General features: G+C 33.8%; 1 protein-coding gene across 3 annotated transcripts in view; it reads left to right on the forward strand.

Moving 5' to 3' along the window:
• The window catches only part of DACH1 (dachshund family transcription factor 1), a 429,624-nt gene extending 419,287 nt beyond the window's left edge, over positions 1–10,337 (forward strand). Inside the window, exon 12 of one of the 3 annotated variants that reach the window (XM_010341682.3) lies at positions 6,994–10,333. In XM_010341682.3, the coding sequence (XP_010339984.2) occupies positions 6,994–7,031 (38 nt within the window). In that variant the 3' untranslated portion in view covers positions 7,032–10,333. Of the gene's footprint in view, positions 1–6,993 lie in introns of all 3 variants that reach the window. The other 2 variants (XM_010341683.3, XM_074387633.1) reach the window with 2 other exon arrangements.
• Positions 10,338–19,611: the final 9,274 nt, after the last annotated feature.

Below are 19,611 nucleotides of genomic sequence, written 5' to 3' on the forward strand. Positions count from 1 at the left end.
TCCTAACAGAAAATGCAATTTATTAAGTCCTTTGTACAAAAGATGTGTAAGAGATCCTTGAGGATGTTTGTGAGGGAGTTCTTTTCAAAACTGGAATAGAAATCTGTTTGCATATTGTGTGATAACTTTCACAGGCATACTCCATTGTTAATGATTTTACATGATTTTCACAGTGAACAAATTGGATTTTTTGGTGTTAGTTTGAAATTGTATTAATTTATGTGTCATCTTCTGATATAAAAGCTTGTTGTATAATGTCAGTGGTGTTAAACAAACTTCATTAGTTTTTAAAATAAATGATCAATCTATTCAGTACTCTAGTTTTAACATATGGAACAAAGGCTAAATTCTGCATCTGTCTATATGTATTAGACATTAGCAATAATTTCATATAACAATACAGTCAAAACGTTAAGCCAAATATTAAATTGAATGCATGAATACAAAACTAGAAATTGTGAGATAGAATTCTGTCTTTCTCCTCAGACACAGTAAATAAAATATGTAAAATCTATATACTTATTGGGTCTCATTTGATTATTTCCACAGTAGTATTAAAATCTGAGATCCATTTTTACAAATAATTTACAAGTTTTTCTTTAGTATCTGTACTTCTAAATCTGCACAGTAATAAACAGCATACAAAAATTCACAGCCATGATAAACTATTGTTATCCTTCTTATATAGCAAATGCTTTCTTAGACAAGAGATACTTTCTTATACACCAAATTATAGCTGTAAGCATTAAATCACAATGAACTTTGAAACTATTAGGAATTTGTAATTTAAATAGTTTCACTCAACCCCTACTCCCAAATGCTTTTAATTAGAACAGACTTTTTAATTAAGTACTCCCATGCACAAAGTTTAGCTTGATGATTTTTCTGTCATATCAACTTCCCATACAAAAGCAAATAATCATTGTGCTAAAGGAAGGTATTTTCTTTGAAACTAGGCTGTAAGAATTCTAGTTCTGATTTCAGATTGCCCAATTGAGGCTTTACAGACTAAAGAGAAGCCCTGCTCCTGGGAGGAAGGCAAAGAACAGATTCACAAGGCAGCGAGACAAATGGTACTGAAGTGTTTAGGAGTCAGTCCCATAATTCTGTGTGTCAGAGACATCGTATTTTTTCCAGGGACAATCCAGTTGCTTATTAGAGAAAAAGTGATAGAGTGGAATGGACATGAAATTTGAATTCACAGAAATGTCAAAAACATTTGCCAGCTCCATGAAAATGTGCAAGATACTTAACCTCTTTATGCCTTAAATGCCTTATTTGTAAAAGGCATTCATTTCTTGAGTTGGTGGGAAGTTTAGACTTAAAATCGATGTAGCACCTTGAACATCACAGGTACTCAGAAAATATTAATTTTACTGATACTGATTATTATTGCCAGTTTGTTTGATCTTAATGTAAAGCTTTCACCCATTTGAGGTATTGAGGAATAATTGACTGGTTAACTTGGCTCAGCATGAGGAACAAACATGAAATATATTTTTTTCTGTGTTGAACACATGCAGAAAGAACTAAAGACAATGTAGGAAATGGTGGGCAGGAGTGAGATTATCTGGTTAGAGTGTAAGTATGATGTACAATGAGTAATCCTTAAAACAAAACATATGAATAAACCCTCTGAGTTTCCAGATATAAACAGGACACCTCTGAATAATGAGGCCTCAGCCATGGAAACACTCCAGGGATTCCGATAATCTCTCTTTTGCGGCTTGTTTTTGCAGAGTCTTCTCCATGGCTCATGACTTCTCTTGCTGTTTGTAGAGTCAGGAAAGGAGAGAATATTGGGACCATTATTATGTAACATACAGACACGGCACAGTTTGAATTATAGGACCGTATATCCTTCCTAGCATTTTTGCCAGTGCCTTTCATTCAGGTGGCTGTTAACAGAAGGTTGATTTAGAACCACAGCTCCATAATTCAGAAGCCGGTTGTTAGTTCTCTGGGTATGTCCATATGTGACTATTTACTGTGGGTTACAGGGCCAATATAACTTCTCTGGAACATTATAACATTCATTTAAAATTTTATTCCTACAGACTTTTAACGGTCTACAAGTATGTTTTAATAAAGATGACAAAAATTATATGATTGGAACTGTTTTTAAAGTAAGGGTCTGTAAATGAAAAGAGATAGTCACTCTTCCAGGGTCTGTCTGTGGATTTCTGCCTCCAGTGGATTCTAAAGTAGAGGATCTCTGATGTCTCATAATTATTTAATCATAGAGAAATACCTGACTGTAACAGGTGGGATCTACTTTATAGCTGGCATCTTTAATGATTGATACATTTGTCCATCTGTTAGGAACATTAGTCAAAAATTTAATAGCTGACATATTTATTAAAAGTAGAATTATAGCATATCAGATACTGAGCACATAATGTATGTAATTTTTATAAATGTGTTTTATATAGGATCTATGGTGAAGATGCTTATGAAATACTTATTATGGGTATATTTTACAAATTCAAAAGAGTTTTATTTAAAACATTTAGTTTTAGATAAACTTTAAAATTTCTAACATGCTAATAATTTTTATTACATAGGCATATTAATGAATTTCTATCTTCAAAAGTTTAACATTTGAGGCCACACTAAAGCTTTTAATGCAAGCATCATGCTGAAGCCTTCTCATCCTAATACTGGCAGAAAGAGAGACAGCTGCCTGTTCCACGGGGCTTATTGTGGGGGAGGCTCACTTTATATGACTTCACAGTGAGATAAGTGCTATTGAGTAATGCTTAGGGTGCTAATATTGAGGAGTAATCAGTGAGGCTCTTTTTAGAGACGTTCAATAAAAGGTAGCAGAAGGAGAAGTGGGGAGAGAGGGCGTACTTGTATTTTAGGCTTCTTGAAGGAAGAACAGGCTTGAACATTCCAACACAGTATAGAGTTTGGTGTGTTATAGAATGGAGAGGCCACTAAACCTAAGGGAGAGAAGTAAAAGATAAGATTGAAGAGGAAAAGCAGTACCAACTTAGGTACCACTTTGTAGACCATGGAGAAAAATTTGGCTAGTTAATGTAAATATGGATCTTTTAAACAATTATTCATACTTAATGGATTATATGTATAAATCCATTTTTTGCTTCTAGATTCTTCTACTTAATGTACTATAGACATCACAGAGATTAGAAAACTATATTTAATACTTTAGTTGCTTTTCTTCATTGTACAGAGACTTAAGAGATCCACAATGAGCACTGAAATGCTACTTTTGAGCAAATTATTACTTTTTATAAAGTTTGTAAGGACTTAGGTTAACAAAATTTGAATTCTGAGGAAGTTGAGAAGGTCTCGCTTCCCCCTCTTTAATCCTAGGAAAGATTGTGTATTTTTTTAAAAAATGAGAATGGGAATGACAATCTCAATATAATTGAATACATGCCAGAAATAATGAGACAATTGAAAAGAGAGCTAAGTAGGGATAAATAAATTAAGGGATTAAGAATTAGAAAGCTTGGCAAAAGTATCAACACTCTATTTTTTCGGATACTTCTGTATTCTGTATTACTAGATTTTTAAACAAATCAATGTTGCTTTATGTAATTGAAATCATTAGAATCAAAATTATCTTTAAAAAGGTCCAATTTTTAGTCAGATGGTAGTAAATATATGAAAGACAGAAATTTTTATTTTGTTTATTTTTATAATACTGTTTATTTGGTTTGTTTTTAAAGTAAGTAATTGAAACTTCTGCTGTGCTAAAACCACAAATAAGTATGTATTACTCATATAATGTAACTGAGTAAAACATAGTTTGGTCCCACAGGTGAGTGCAATTAAGGTAAGCAAAGAGAAGAAATCGGGCCATATTCCATGAAAAACCAATAAATATTTCACATATGTCAATAAGGTACTGCAGTATCTTTAATTAGAAATAAATTTCTACCTAAATTATATGTCCTTGGCACTAGTATTTGATTAATGCCTGATTTAGGAGGTTCCATTTAATACCACAATGTCTACTGCCAAACTATAGTAATACTTAGTATCAGTAAGAAATGACAGGGGCCAAAGAGGTGAAATCTTTTATACTACATATCTACGGAGAACATTTGACACACTTGGTGCATGTCTTTTAAGCAGTTGCTCACAATTAGAGTTCACTCAAATTAATAATATGTTTTCATTGGTCAATCTTAGATCATACTATATATCCAAAGGTGTATTTTGAGGGAGCAGATATTTATTGTGATTACTATATGTTTCGACTATTAAGAAAAATCCTGATGTATTATTTCTGAACTGAAAAGCTAAGGATATTTCTTTTTTATTTGTTTATTTAATAACTATTATTTTTTAATAAAAATGGGGTCTCACCATGTTGTCCAGGGTGGTCTCGACCTCCTGGGCTCAGGGAGTCTTTCCGCCTCAGCCTCCCAAAGTGCTGGCATTACAGATGCAAGCCACCATTCCCAGCCCTGAAAAGCTAAGGCTATTTAGAGACTTTCAAGTATTACTATTCTTAAAGTTGAACTAGGTTAATTTTAAGACAGGCATCTAATATTTGACATGACTTATTAACATTTAGTCAGTCTGAAGCTAATTTCATAGACATCCCTGCCTTTGTGAAGGGAAAATTGTGGATTTGAGATGTTAATGATATACTACATTTATATATGTATGATTATATATATAATATATTACTACCAATAATATATATCATTTGTATACATAATTCAACATCTACTTTGTGCAAACCATATGAATACTGTACCTTTTTAAAGACTTGTATCTGATTAATTCATTCATTTAACAAATATTTACTAAACTTACAGTAGTCCCTCCTTATCCATAGTTTATCTCCCCATAGTCTCAGTTACCCATTGTCAACAGTAGTTTGAAAATGTTACAGTAGTTTGAGAGAAAGATAAATACTAAATTTACATAACTTTTATTAGAGTATAATTATTCTATTATTATCGATGTATCTATAATTATATCATCATTATCTATGATTGTCAATCTCTTCCTGTGCCTAATTTATAAATTACACTTTATCACAGGTATGTATGTATGGATAAGTTTTGGTACTATCCATGGTTTCAGGCATCCACTGGCAGTCTGGACATATCCCCCACAGATAAGAGGGGACTACTATATACTATGTGCTTGGGAGGTATCAATGAGCAAAACAGTTTCATGACATCCTGGAGGTAGTATTTCAGCCCTACAAATGAGGCTAAGATGTTTATTGCAGCACTATTCACAATAGCCAAGATTTGGAAGCAACCTACATGTCCATCAACAGATGAGTGGAGAAAGAAAATGGTGGACACATACACAATGGAGTACTATTCAGTCATAAAAAGAATGAGATCCAGTCATTTACAATGACAGGGATGGAACTGGAGGTTATTATGCTAAGTGAAATAAGGCAAGCACAGAAAGACAAACTTTGTATGTTCTCACTTTATTTGTGGGAGCTGAAAATTAAAACTATTGAACTTGTGGAGAGAGAAAGTAGAATGATGGCTGCCAGAGACAGGGAAGGGTAGTGGGGAGAGTGGGAGGGAGTGGGGATGGTTAATGGGTACAAAAACATAAGATGAATGAATAAAATCTAACATTTGATAGCACAACAAAGAGACTATACTTACTAGTAATTTAATTGTACATTTTAAAATAACTGAGAGTGGATTGTTTGTAACATAAAGGATCCGTGTTTGAGGTGAGAGCTACCCATTTACCCTGATGTGATTATTATGCATTGTATGCCTGTATCTAAATATGTAATGCACCCCATAAATATAATATATGCATGTACTATTTAGCCATAAAAATTATTTTTTAAAAAAAGTATTATAGAAAATAGAAAAAAAATAGGAATATATAATTTGGGTTTACCAATATTTCTATGAAGTATGAAATGATTTAACATTGCTGATACTAAGTTTCTTACAAATTACTATATCCACTATGGATTGTATACAAATACTTGTAAAAAAGTTTAAGGTGAGGTCCGCAAATATTTAAATTATCTTTTTATTTCCTGAATGTACTATAGGTCATTTATGTTTTCTTACATTTTAATTCTTCAAGTTACCAGACATTTTGCAAACACTCACATGGCAATCTACACTTTTAAAAGCTTGGAATACTTTACTTTTCTGATTATTCTGTCTTCTACTGTAGGTGTTAAAATTTGAATTTCAGACATACATTACACAAATATATACAAAGTTTAGGCCATATCAGGAAGTGGACAGTTTAAAGGGTATTACATGTTTGAGAAATAGGCTTATGTTTGGTTTTGTTTTATTTTTGGTTTGGATTTTTAATTTCCTATTTCTTATTTGTACTTTATTAAAATGGATTTATTTATTCGATGTCTCCAAGATTTGATTTCCTTTACTTTTTCAAACAACTGTGTGTTTGCTCATTAGTAAAAGTTGAGTGATATACAGTGTTTACATTTTAATATTTAATTGTTGGATGAATCTCACTTCGAGGGGTAAAGGCTATAGTTCATTGATAGTGATGAAATACCCTAGATGGCTTTCATATAAATAGCAACGAATGTGCACAATAGTTACATTACATGGTATATTTAACAACACTGCTAAAGAGTAAGATGGAAGTTCAGTCTTTCCTGATGGAGATATACCTGAGTGCACTCAGAGAAAATTTGGTTCTGCAAGCTTGAAGGAAGTAATTGTTATTCAACAGAAATCAACTAACTTTGCATATCAGTAAAATACACACACATACTCTTAGCTATTTTCTGAGCGCTCTGGAACTGATATCAAAATAGCAAATATATATTTATGAGAAGTAGAAATGCTGTGCTCTTTTCAGTCACATAAACTCAATGTAATTATGAAATTAGAGAAGATGTGGAAAATGTTACTTCCTAACCAACTAAAGATCTAATAAAAACTACAAATTTTATACCAAGTTACATCATTTTACATGCACATTTGTACCCCAAATGCCATGTCATTAATTATTTTTTTTACTGTTCATTTCTAGATGGAAGACTGTATTTGAAAACTACTGTCATGTACTGAATCTTTCCTGTTGAAGAAATCCATGTTAGAGAAAAGGACTTTGCAGTCAGACATTCATCATGGGAAAGTTCAGAAAAAATAAAGTCCTTTTAAGGGAACTTCCTGAATTTTGTGTATTAATGTTCTTTAAAAGTTTAAGTATTCTACAAAAAAAAAAAAAAAAAAAAAAAAGTTTCCTCCATTGATTTTCACCTGTGGTTCATACCAGAGACCTGAGAATGTTTGTAAATGTACAAGTATCAAACTTCTTACAGTTAATGACTACAACTTGCTGCTGGACAATTGTATACAGAGTTAAAGGCAGGTCTGAATAAGACCTAGCTTTGTTTTTTTTCTAACGGAATGAACCATTTCCTCTTCTGAAAATTCTGTATCTGAGCACATCAAGAGACTCTTGTAGCAGTGGTTACCCAGACTTACAGAATTATGTCCCCCCAAAACCAGCAAGAACACTTGGAATGAACTTGTAGGGGGCATAGAGGATTCTTAAAAAAAGAATAAAGAGTGATATTCTGTTACATTCAATTTCAAACTTTCTAATTGTGGGTTTTCTCCTGAAGATTTTTTTTTTTGACATACTTTCCAAAAGACCAACAAATGGATGTTAACAACAACCCAATGAAATAACGTTTTGCATATCTGAAAAGAAGCATTGAATATAAGCCAAAAGGTTTCACTGAAGGTCTTTTTTTCTTAAAGTAAAAAACATATATAAATGTAACATGTTTTCATTCCAAACTGGTAGTGGTATATAGAATTAAAGATATTAATGTTGCTTCTTATTCAAACTGTTGGTCATATGTACAGTATATAAACATAAAACACACGAGGAAGGTATTATGTATGCAGTAGTATACTAGAGTTTAGGAAAATGAAAATTTTAGAAAATATGTTTTGTCACCCTGTTGGTCAGAAAGACGTCTTTCTGGTTTTAACGCATGCAGGCATGTAAATATTTGTCTGGAGTCACAGTATTAATGAATGAGATCTTAAGCATCTGGTGACATCAAAACTCTGTGTCAGCCACTTTTATTTGTATATTGAACCCTAGTTAGTGCCCCAGGCTGCACTATTGGGTGGATTGTGGCTGAACACAAATCAAAACACCAGAAATATTTTTATATGTTAATGTCATATTATGTTAATGTTGCTGAAAACAAAACCTAACAAACCTTGATGTACCAGTCCAATACCATGTAGCGCTGAGTGATAAAGTTAAAATGTGGTGTGCTTCCCACCCTGCTCAGAGGGAAGGGTGGCTATGTGTTATTTTCACTGTCTTTTTGAAATTTACAGTATGTGTTTTCACTTTTGTGCAGATAACTGGAAGTAAAGCGGCAAACAGTGCTTATCACATGCTAAAGTTACCTTCTCTTTATTTTTTGCATATCTGGAATTACACCTTTAAAGACTGATATGAATCAGTGTAGTCACTGTACATTTTATGATTTTTCTTTCATCTTAAAATTGTGTGATCATAACATTATTTATTACCATAAAACAGCAAAATCTTCAATGTCTACGAAAACTAGCTTAAAATGTTTAAATATAGTTCTGATTGGGTATTAATTACTTGATTAAGAAAAAATTAACATTATAGATACTCTGGCATTACACTTCTATACTTTTTAGGTCTTCCTTGCAATACTGGAACGTAATTCTTTTGTGTAGCTCACTATTAACCCACTAAGTTCATTTTTTTAATACCATAAAAAGGTTATATGTACAGTTCCTATTTTAGCTTGCTTACAATGGGAGCATTGATTTTGTTTAAAGTATTGTTACTAAATGCTTTGTAGAAACTTGATTTTCTAAGCATAGTTCTTCCATAACAATCTTTCGTTGTTTGAACACGAAATTCTCTTCCTAGTTCTATGCATTTTGTTTCCCTATATGCAGTCTTTAAAGGATTACAACTCTTAAAATTGAATGGACTTGTGTCAAGCTTTTGCATCATACATTTTTTGAAAGATTTTCTAAAAAGTCTACAACTTACATATGTAGTAGTATCAGCCATTGCTCTGCTCCTGGCATAGAGTCACCTGTTACATGGATTAAATAGTTTTAAAATACATACTTTGAAGACCTTTGAGAATGCTTTAGTGTTTGGTTTGAAATAAAAGGAAATTTTAGCAAGGATTAAAGAAAAAAGCTATCAGCTATATGTTAAGAGAGACTCTTACTAACATGTAAATATTACAATTCATGAAATGTTATTGTAAGTCTGTAACTTAATTTTTGCCCTTTTTTTAGTTATACAGGTCGGTTTGGAAATTTGCGTTTTGGCATAAACAAGTAAAATGTGCCCATTTTATGATTTCCATGCTTTTGTAATCCTAAAAATATTAATGTCTAGTTGTTCTATATTATAACCACATTTGCGCTCTATGCAAGCCCTTGGAACAGAACATACTCATCTTCATGTAGGACCTATGAAAATTGTCTATTTTTATCTATATATTTAAAGTTTTCTAAAAATGATAAAAGGTTATTACGAATTTTGTTGTACAAAATCTGTACAAAAATCTGTTTTTACATCATAATGCAAGAATTGGAAATTTTTCTATGGTAGCCTAGTTATTTGAGCCTGGTTTCAATGTGAGAACCACGTTTACTGTTATTGTATTTAATTTTCTTTTTCTTTTCAACAATCTCCTAATAAAACTGTCTGAAATCTCCCTGTGACTTTATTTACAGTTCGCCTTTATTAAATTTTGTGAAATGCATAGCATTGAAGGAATATTTACTTTCTAATGGGAGGCATCTAAAAACAACATAAGTCAGCTCTTTGCAATGCAGGGGGAACAATGCTCAATGATTTTATTTAACATGCAACTGCTTCTATCTCTAATATGAATTACTGTGGTGAAAAACATCATAAAAGCACACTCTGTAGTTATTGTTTAACAAGCAGATTTTCCATATTTTGTTTCTTGCCAGCTAAGCAAACTGCCCACATATACATGATTTATTTATGTACATTTCTCAGTTTATGAAGCTGTTATTTGTACCTTTTTTCTTTATATTCTTATATTCCCATGATTCTTATTTCACAAAGCTTTGTGCTGAATAATGTAAAGTAGACATGTTGATGGAACAAAATATATTATTCCCATATCTATGAGTGGAGATTTGTAACTCTTAACTCAGTGTTTTGCTTTTGATCTCTATCAATGGAAAAAATGCCTTTAGAAACTTTGAAATTAAAATATCCTTTAATAATATATAAACATTTTAATCAATCAAAAGTGCAGCATTTAAAGCAATATCAGGTTGCTATCTCTGTGAATTTCTAAACATTCCCAAGAGAATAGAAAATGAATTTTTCTGTCTAAAGGAATGATTTTAATAAATTCTTGAAACAATATATTAACAAATTACAATTTTTTCCTTAATAAAACCTAAAATGTTTATGTGACCATTGCAAGCACATTTTTGTCATCTATCATCATATGTTTATTTCAGTAAGACTAGCACTAGAAAATCATGCAGTCCCTGGATGTTAGTGAAACTCAGTGATAATTTAGGTTTGCCCCCATGTGTTTTCATTGAGACTAGCAAATTTATAATGTTCACAAAAGCTATTTATTACCAGAAGAGAGTATCTTATAAATATAAGTTATATGGACTGCAGTTTTAAAATATGGGAAAGAGATTTAATAGAATCAAAAAGCTGTTGTAAATTGACTTGTAAAAATATCTTTTCCTCGTGTGCAGGCTTGGTGGTAACATTTATCTTTACTATGTACAACTGATATATAAAAGCCGAGCTGATCCTCATTTATTCATTTAAGCAGATTCATGAACAAAGCCTCCATTCTACAGGAAGCATTGCACTAGAGGTTGTAATGACTGAAGTTGAAAGCTTATAATTTTGTTGGAATAAGGAATCTTACTTTCAGGAAAATAAGATTCATTGAGCTTTTTTTTTTTTTTTTTTTTTTTTTTTTTTTTTTTTTTTGCTCTGTAGTGGAATTAGAACTGGTATTAAAAGGGTATTGCCATAGACACCTTTCCACTAGATGGTAACAATATAGTGACCCATTTTATACTTTAATCTTCTAAAAAACACAGATGATTTGGGAGTCAGGCAATTAAGTAGGAATTGAGAAAAAGGAAATATATATTTTCCCCTATGTAAAATATCCTACTAGTTTTTTTTTTTCATGTTTGCCCATTTATTTCAATCACATATTCTTACCAATGATCACAAATGTTAAGATAAGCAGCCTGTTTAATTACAGACCAAAAGAAAGTTATCAACAAACAAAAGTTCCTGATATGTTTAGACTATTGAATACAGATATACAATATTTCATTTTTATCCTCCAGCATTGATGTGTCTATAGATTAAGTAATGGCTTAAAATGATTCAAAGAACATTTTAGAATGTGCTCTGATTCAAAGAACAGAGAGCATAAGTCCCTAAATGCCAACTGAGTGATTTAGGTAATGAGTGACATTTGTAGTGGTATCATCATTTACATTTAGAGATTAATGAGCTGGAGATTTTGAGCTGAAAAATTTGATCAGTTAGGACACTTCTGGTGGGATATAATAAAACAAACTTCTGCAAGATTAAAGAGCAAAGAAAATTGTACAAGAGGTACACATGGACCCCAAGACAAGAATGCAGTCAGACCCCAGGGACCAGGGACCAAGCACCTCCTTCTACCTTCACCTTTCTGCTCCTTTCAGTGCCTCTGCTTCTTTCTCCTCTCATTGCAGACACACTTGCTTCTCTTGTTCATCACTTGACTCTTATTATTCAACAACTTAAGATCCAGCTCACAGAAATGAACAAATCCTTCTCTCTGTCTTGTCCTAAGTCAGATTCCCTGAGAGTTCTGATTGCCTCAGGTCAGAGCACATGCCGGTAAGGTACCTTGGCAGTACATTAGATGAGTTTAGGGAATTTTAGAAATTATTGTATCTAATTAAATTTGAATCTCTTGGGTTGAGGCTAGGGCATCAGAATTTTTAAGTTCTTCAGGTGCTTCTAGCGAGAGGCTAAGTTTGCAGACCACTGTCTGGGAGGGTGGCAAATATCACATTATAGAAAACAATTAGTGCAGCTCCTGCTGTGGGGCAGAGAAATAGCTGGGGATGAGTAAGTGTGCAATGTGAGCTGCACACTCACACTACTAACGCCAACTACTACTTGGCGTTAAATCAATCGAATATTTTTGAAAAGTAATTTTAGCATTGTGAACTTAATTCTGAATTAAATGTGAATTTGCAATAGGAGGAATGCAATGATTTTTTTCTAAATAAAATAATTGATAAATCTGACCCAGTGCCAACTCCTGCATGGAGGTAAAAATCCATATAAGTAATTATTGATGCACCTTGCTTATGAATTTCCTTAGTATTTTCCTCAGTTCATCCCATTTGGGGAGAATCCTTGGTTTTGCATGCCTGGGATTAGCATCTGAGAAGCAACTCTAAACCCTTCTCAGAGTCTACCGGTTTGCGGAAGGAAAAGTTATAAAATAGTCTGGTGTGATTCTCAATGTAGATAGGGTAACTATTTAAGACAATTATATTCATGGGGGAGCGTAAAGTTGGGTGAAAGGAGGTAATGTTTTTATTCATCGCTTACACTGGTAAAATCCCGGTAAATTCAAGTAAACTGTCGTAAATTCTGCAAATATAATGTAATGCCTACAGCAACCACTAAAAATGCTATACTAACATATACACTCAAAACTCTATAAATTAATCAAAATAGAATTCTATGCTATAGTGAGGTTAGCTTGCAGAGAAACAGTAAATATTTTTGGGAGTTGATCCAGAGTGTTAAGCTACTTTGCTACTAGACTCCAGTTCTCTCCCAGGGATTTAGGTTGCTCTTTCATTAATGCTAATTGTGTGAGAAACTTTGTCTGCTACATTAGGCAACAGATGAGCACAAGCTGGTTGATGCATTTCCATCACTGTGCATTATCCCAATTTTCTATTTATTGTGTGCACTCATTTTGATAATATATTTCCAACGTCTATTTTAAAAACCAAGTAAGGACTTAAATGTTAACTATTTGCTATTAAATGTTATTAATTTTAAAAATCACATTGTTGATTTTTAAATCCACACCATAATGTGGGAGCTGGGATAAGACTGTCAATGCTTTTCTTACTACACACTTTGTGGAATTTATTTTTAAAAAAGGTGGGGGGTGGGGTGAATCATGTTGAGTTGGATTTTTCAGCTAAATTCCTCTGGTTATCATGTGCCTAGGTTCATGTATGCTGAATGGTTTATGGCTCCTTTCATTAGTATATTTTGATGCTTTTTAATGTATGTTTTACCTGTGTTCCCCCCAGCCCCGCTCCATATATATCTACAGGAAGACAATAGGTACATATCAGAGCCAAAATAATAGTGGTCAAGAGATCCTGGGAAATGAAAGTCCCTGCAGCATAGAACAAGCCAGGGCAAGACCAGAGAAAATTATCGATGAATAAACAGGTACATGATCTAACAGCACAATGTATTTTTAGGGGAGAAAGATGCAGAGAAAATTATTCTTTTCTCTCTCTCTGAGACAGGGTCTCATTCTGTCTCCTAGGCTGGAGTGCAGTGGTGCCATCACAGCACACTGTGGCCTTGACCTTCCTAGCTCAGGTGATCCTCCCACCTCAGCCTCCAGAATAGCTGGGACTACAGGCCCACATCATCATGCCCAGCTCATTTTTGTATTTTTTGTAGAGAAAGGGTTTCACTCTGTTGCCCAGGATGGTTTGGAACTTCTAAGCTCAAGAGATCTGCCTGCCTCAGCCTCCCAGAGCATTGGGATTACAAGTGTGAATCACTGCACTCAGCTGAAAATTCTTAATTGACTAACAGAAATGATAGTTTAACATTTAGATTTTATAGGTATTAAAAGCTACTGTGATTTGGAGGACAGCCCCCATTCCTGGAATCTTTCACCTGCAGTTGACTTGATGAAGCCAGATGCACTTCCATTTTGGTGGGTCACCTAGCACTCTTTTCTGCTGAGCATTCACTATTAGGCCTAGCTATCTTCTGTTCATTATTGAATTTGTGCCATGTGCCTCCACAGTAAATCTCCGGCATTATTAATTTGACAGACACTGGGAATGTTGAAGCCTTCCTCATAATGCAGAAAATGCGCTGACTACCTTTGTCAGAGCAACAAACCAGACACATATTCCTACATCAAAACTTTAAGCATTAAATAGACACAGTTCTCTGTGTCCATCAACCTCTAGGGGACAAATTGAGTTCTTTAAGTGGTGCCACTGAGATCTCTTCTCTAGACTTTAGATGAAAGATAGTTACTTGTCTTATCCTCTAGGTGTTTGAAGGTACTTGAACCCAAAGAGACCCTCAGGCCTCATCAGCAATCATCTTACTACCTCTGATTCTTTATCCTACATCTTAAACTTGTTTTAAAATCTGAAGGGGGTGGAAAATAAAGGAACACAATTATTAGTTTCTAAATATTATTTGCAAATACTGATGATGATCTTGCATCTTGCCTTGAGATGTGGTATCAATTTTATTTGTTCATTTAAAATGTTTTTAATGTTTTGAGATCATTCTATATTATAGGCAGTTATAAGAAATAACACAGAGACATTCCATGAACGCTTCATTCATTTTCCCTCCAAGTGAAACTTTCATGTAAACATAGTACAGTATCACAATTGGGACAATCACATTGATATCATCTACCAAAAAAATATCACCTGTTTTGCATGCACTCATTTGTGTGTATATATGTGTATCTGGTGATATATAATTTTTTCATGTCTGTAGATTCATGTGACCATCACCACAGGCAAGATACAGAACAGTGCCATCACAAGGATTCCATTATTATATTTTTACAGCTACAGTCATCAACTTCTCTCCCGATTTTCCTGAACACTGGCAAATGGCCATTCTGTTTTCCATCTCAATAATTCATCTTCATGAGAATGTTGTCTAAATGGAGTCATACAGTTGGACACCTTTTGAGACTGGCTTTCTTTTACACAGTACAATGCTCTTAAAATCCATAGAAGTTATTGACTTGTCAGCAGTTCATTCCTTTTTATTGCTGGATATTATTCCATGGTATGGATATACCATGTTTTGTTTATTTATCTTTTGAAGGATGTGGAGGTTGTTTTCAGTTTGTGGTTTTTATGAATAAGCTCTATGTACATTTATGTACATTTTTGTGTGAATATCAGTTTTTATTTCTGTACTCCCAAGAGTGTAATTGCTGTGTTATATGGTGATTGCACGTTTAACTTTGTGAGAAACCGTCATACTCTTTTCCAGAGGGGCTGTACTGTTGTTTCACATTCCCATCAACAATGTATGAATGAACTAGGCCACGCAGAGGCTCCATTCTCTCTGGCCATTGACACAGGTCACAGGAGGGAAGGAACCTCACACCACCTCTTTCTGCCTAAGTGATGCAAGGTGAATACCCCCAGCGTGCCCTAATGACAGTATTGGGGTGGGCAATGAATCTAAGTGGTAGCTAGCCCTGCCTTGTGCTGCCTCATTAAGTTTTATTGCTACCAGCAGGTAGAGATGGAGGCTCAGCTGGCTCCAGCCAGCAGAGGGAAGGAAGATTAGCTCCCACCTGTTGTTGACTGAGCTCACAGCCTACCTCCTGCTTCTACAGATGAAGAAGTAGTGTTGAGGGTGGTGGCTTTGGGTGGAAGATCAGCTTTTCACTTGCCCCTTTGAATGTGGAGTGTCATGGCTGGAGGGAGTGGCTTTTCCATTGGTGTTTGGCTATAGCTGGTTGCTATGGCCAAAGAGGTTGTTTGTTTCTGTTCACCTGTTCACCCACCATTTAACTGGTCATTGGGATAAGGGAAAAGACTTACCTTAGAGAATTTTATGTTTGGATCTCTTTGCAGCTTGGAGACTTCTGCAGGGCTGTAAGATATATGGGACACAAGAAGGAAACCCAGGGAAGTCACTTCAGTATCATTCTTCTTCTTCTTATTATTATTATTTGAGACGGAGTTTTGCTCTTGTTACCCAGGCTGGAGTGCAATGGCACGATCTCAGCCCATCACAACCTCCGTCTCCTGTGTTCAAGCAATTCTCCTGTCTCAGCCTCCTGAGTAGCTGGACTACAGGTGTGCCCCACCATGCCCAGCTAATTTTTGTATTTTTAGTGGAGACGGGGTTTCACCATGTTGACCAGGATGGTCTCGATCTCTTGACCTCGTGACCCACCTGCCTCGGCCTCCCAAAGTGCTGGAATTACAGGCTTGAGCCACCGCGCCCGGCCAGTGTCATTCTTAAGGCTTGAAGACCCTGGGCAGTCCACATTCTTTCCACCTTTCAGAGAGCCTCTCTATGCTTGTTTGTTGTCTTTTTGTCCAGAGTTCTTAGTTGTAAAAAAGATTCTAAGAGGTACAGTGCTATTCCCTTGGCCAAAACCAGAAAAAGAAGGTCCTTCCCAGTTTTTTGTTTTCAACCAATGTGGGTTAATTCTACTTTGTGTGGTAGTGTGGTATTGTCACATCAGAAGGGCAGAACTTTAACAAATGAGATCATATGGTATTATTACTTGCTAAGATAAATATTTAAAGCAATCATGACCAGAAATTGACATAAAATCTGCAAGACATCAAAATGTTTGTTATTTTAAATTTGCATTTATATAATAGTACTATTTTGCAAAATAGGTTGCGCATAATGTAGTTAATGCACAGGCATGTTTTATTATGAATTATTTCAAAGCCATAGAAAATATGCAAGACTCACACTCTTTATCTAAGACATCCAGTTGTTAATATTTTGCCCCATTTGCTTTCTCTACACTTTTCTTTCTTTGGAATGTGTAAGCAGCTGTGAATTATTTTTAAAATATATTTGATACATTATAATATTATTTAACAATATTTTTTATGTTAAAATGACCTGAAATTGGCCAGCAGTAACTCCTTCAAACTGGCTCTTGTGTCCTTTCTATGATGTCCATTAATTATTGAGTGTATGTTTGCTCGGGGCTCAAGATGTTCCAGCCTTAGCTAGTATTTTTATTGACTTCTTGAGATCTTAAGAACCACTATTTTGGCGAGGCACCATGATTCACACCTGTAATCACAGCACTTTGGGAGGCCAAGGCAGGCAGATAGCTTGAGTCCAGGAGGTCCTGGCCAGCCTGGGCAACATGGAAAACCCCCATCTCTACAAAAAATACAAAAATTTGCCAGGTATGGTGGCACAAGACTGTGGTCCCAGCTACTCAGGATGCTGAGGTGGGAGGATCTCTTGAGCCCAGGAAGCAGAAGTTGCAGTGAGCAGAGATCATGCCACTGCACTCGAGCCTGGGTCACAAAGTGAGATCCTGTCTCAAAACAAACAAACAAACAAAAAAGCTATTTCTTTAAAGGCTCTTAATTTTGGAACTTCAGCAGAAAGGCTGATACAGTTGCATATTATATATAGTTAAATACAGTTGATTTTAAAAATTCACACTGAAGATCTGTTTATAGAGGATTCAGTAAATTTACATTTATTTCTACCATTGTAGTTATTTTTATTTATAATAGTTTTCTGGGGTTTCTTTTTATTTATTCATGTTTTTAAAGGCTGTGATTCCTTATTCCATTTTTTCTTCCCATAACAGTTTAGAAATTATACACTCTAATTTCACATTCTATTTCTGTTTTGTTAGCAGTTATTCTTGAATTTTTAAGTGGTTTACTTAACATAGCAAAGTGTACAATATTTCCATGTATTTATTATTTCCAAAAAATACCAGGCCCTTGAAATGTCTTCATTCCATCTCCTCTCTTGATGTTTTAGATGCTCTGTTATTTCTAATTTTCTTTTTTCCCTGCAAGAACTTACCATTGTTAGTGGTTGGTCATTTTGTGTTTATATTATTATTATTTATATTTCTTGTTTCTCTGACTTCTTTAGTCTTTTGTTTCTGAAAATTATCTTCAAGAATTTCTTTCTTAATGGAGTTGTATGAAGAATAATATTCTTTACTTTGTGATAGTCTTCAAATAGATTTATTTTTCCCCTCTTCTTGAACAAAAAACAGTTTTGCTTAATGTTCAATTGTATGTTGCCAGTAATTTTTTTCTTAACGATTTATATGTTCTGCTGCCTTCTGACACCAACTGTTATTATGAAAGTGTAGTTTAAATATTGTTCTTTGTAGGTAATTTGTCTTTTCTCCCTGGATTCTTTTAACAAATTTTATTTGTCTTTGGTGTTTTGCAGTCTGAAAATAATTTGTATAGGCATAAACTTATTTTTATTTATTATGATTGGAAACCACTGGGCTTCCCAAATAGTTGAAGGGATGTTTTTCTTTAATTTAGAAAATTCTAAGACATTATTTTTGTCAAATGATGCCTGTGTCTATTTTTCATGATGTTTACAGCTTTCTGGAATTCCAGTGCAGTTCTGTGTAAGACATTTCTTCTTTAACTTCCAGGTTTCTTAACCTACATTCATATATACTATTACTTTAGCTGTACTTTATTTTATGTAATTTTTTCTGATTTCTCTTTCAATCTACTAAATATCTCTTCAGATGTATATAGTTTGCCATTTAACACTACAGAGAATATTTAATATTACTATATTTTTATTTTTTAGAAGTCTACTTGGGTTTTTTAGACCTTTTAAGTTGTTATTAATAGTTTTCTTTATTCATGTGTTTGGTTCTTTCATTTCTTGATGTATTATATTCATTATTTACCTTTATTTGCATACTCCTATATCCACATATTTATTGATCAATAAAAACATATTTTATTTTGTTTTTGAGAATTCCAATATCTTACATTATTGAGGTCTGATTCTGTAGTCATTATTTCTATAATCACCTCTAATTTCTTATTTCTTAAAAATTTTTGATTTTGCACAGTTAGATAGAAGAAATAAATTTTGTTTGATAGCAGAGTAGGGTGACTATAGTTAATAAGAAAGAATTATCTATTTCAAAGTAGCTAGAAGAGAGGACTTGAAATGTACCCAAAATATAGAAATCACAAATGCTCAAGGTGATGAATATCCTAAACACCTTGACTTTATTACTATGCATTCTAAGCATGTAAAATATCATATGTAATCAATAAGTACATACAAATGTTATGTATCAAACAATTTTAAATGTTGATTTTGAACTCATGTTCACTGGAGCATTATCTGTAGGAATTCTTGAAAATCTTGTTTGAGACTCTAATACTCCATGAAGAAATTTTATTTGCTTCTGCTAGGTACCTGGGGGCTCTTTTAACTAAAATCTAAATTTCAATTAAGTTTAAATTATTTTGATTGACAGAGATTATGCAAATTTTAGGGTAAGTTTACTGTCCTAAATCTTCAAATGAGATTCCTTTCTTCTTTACCCCGACTTACAGCTTATATATGTAATTTTTCTGTCATCCACCTTTAAGAGATGGATTTTTACCACTTGAAGGTTTTTTTTGTTTGTTTGTTTTGTTTGTTTGTTTTTGTTTGGTTTTTTTTTGTTGTTTTTTTGAGGCGGAGTTTCGTTCTTGTTACCTAGGCTGGAGTGCAATGGCGTGATCTCGGCTCACCGCAACCTCCACCTCCTGGGTTCAGGCAATTCTC

Source organism: Saimiri boliviensis, chromosome 16, assembly GCF_048565385.1.
Source record: "Saimiri boliviensis isolate mSaiBol1 chromosome 16, mSaiBol1.pri, whole genome shotgun sequence".
NCBI classification, from domain to species: domain Eukaryota; kingdom Metazoa; phylum Chordata; class Mammalia; order Primates; family Cebidae; genus Saimiri; species Saimiri boliviensis.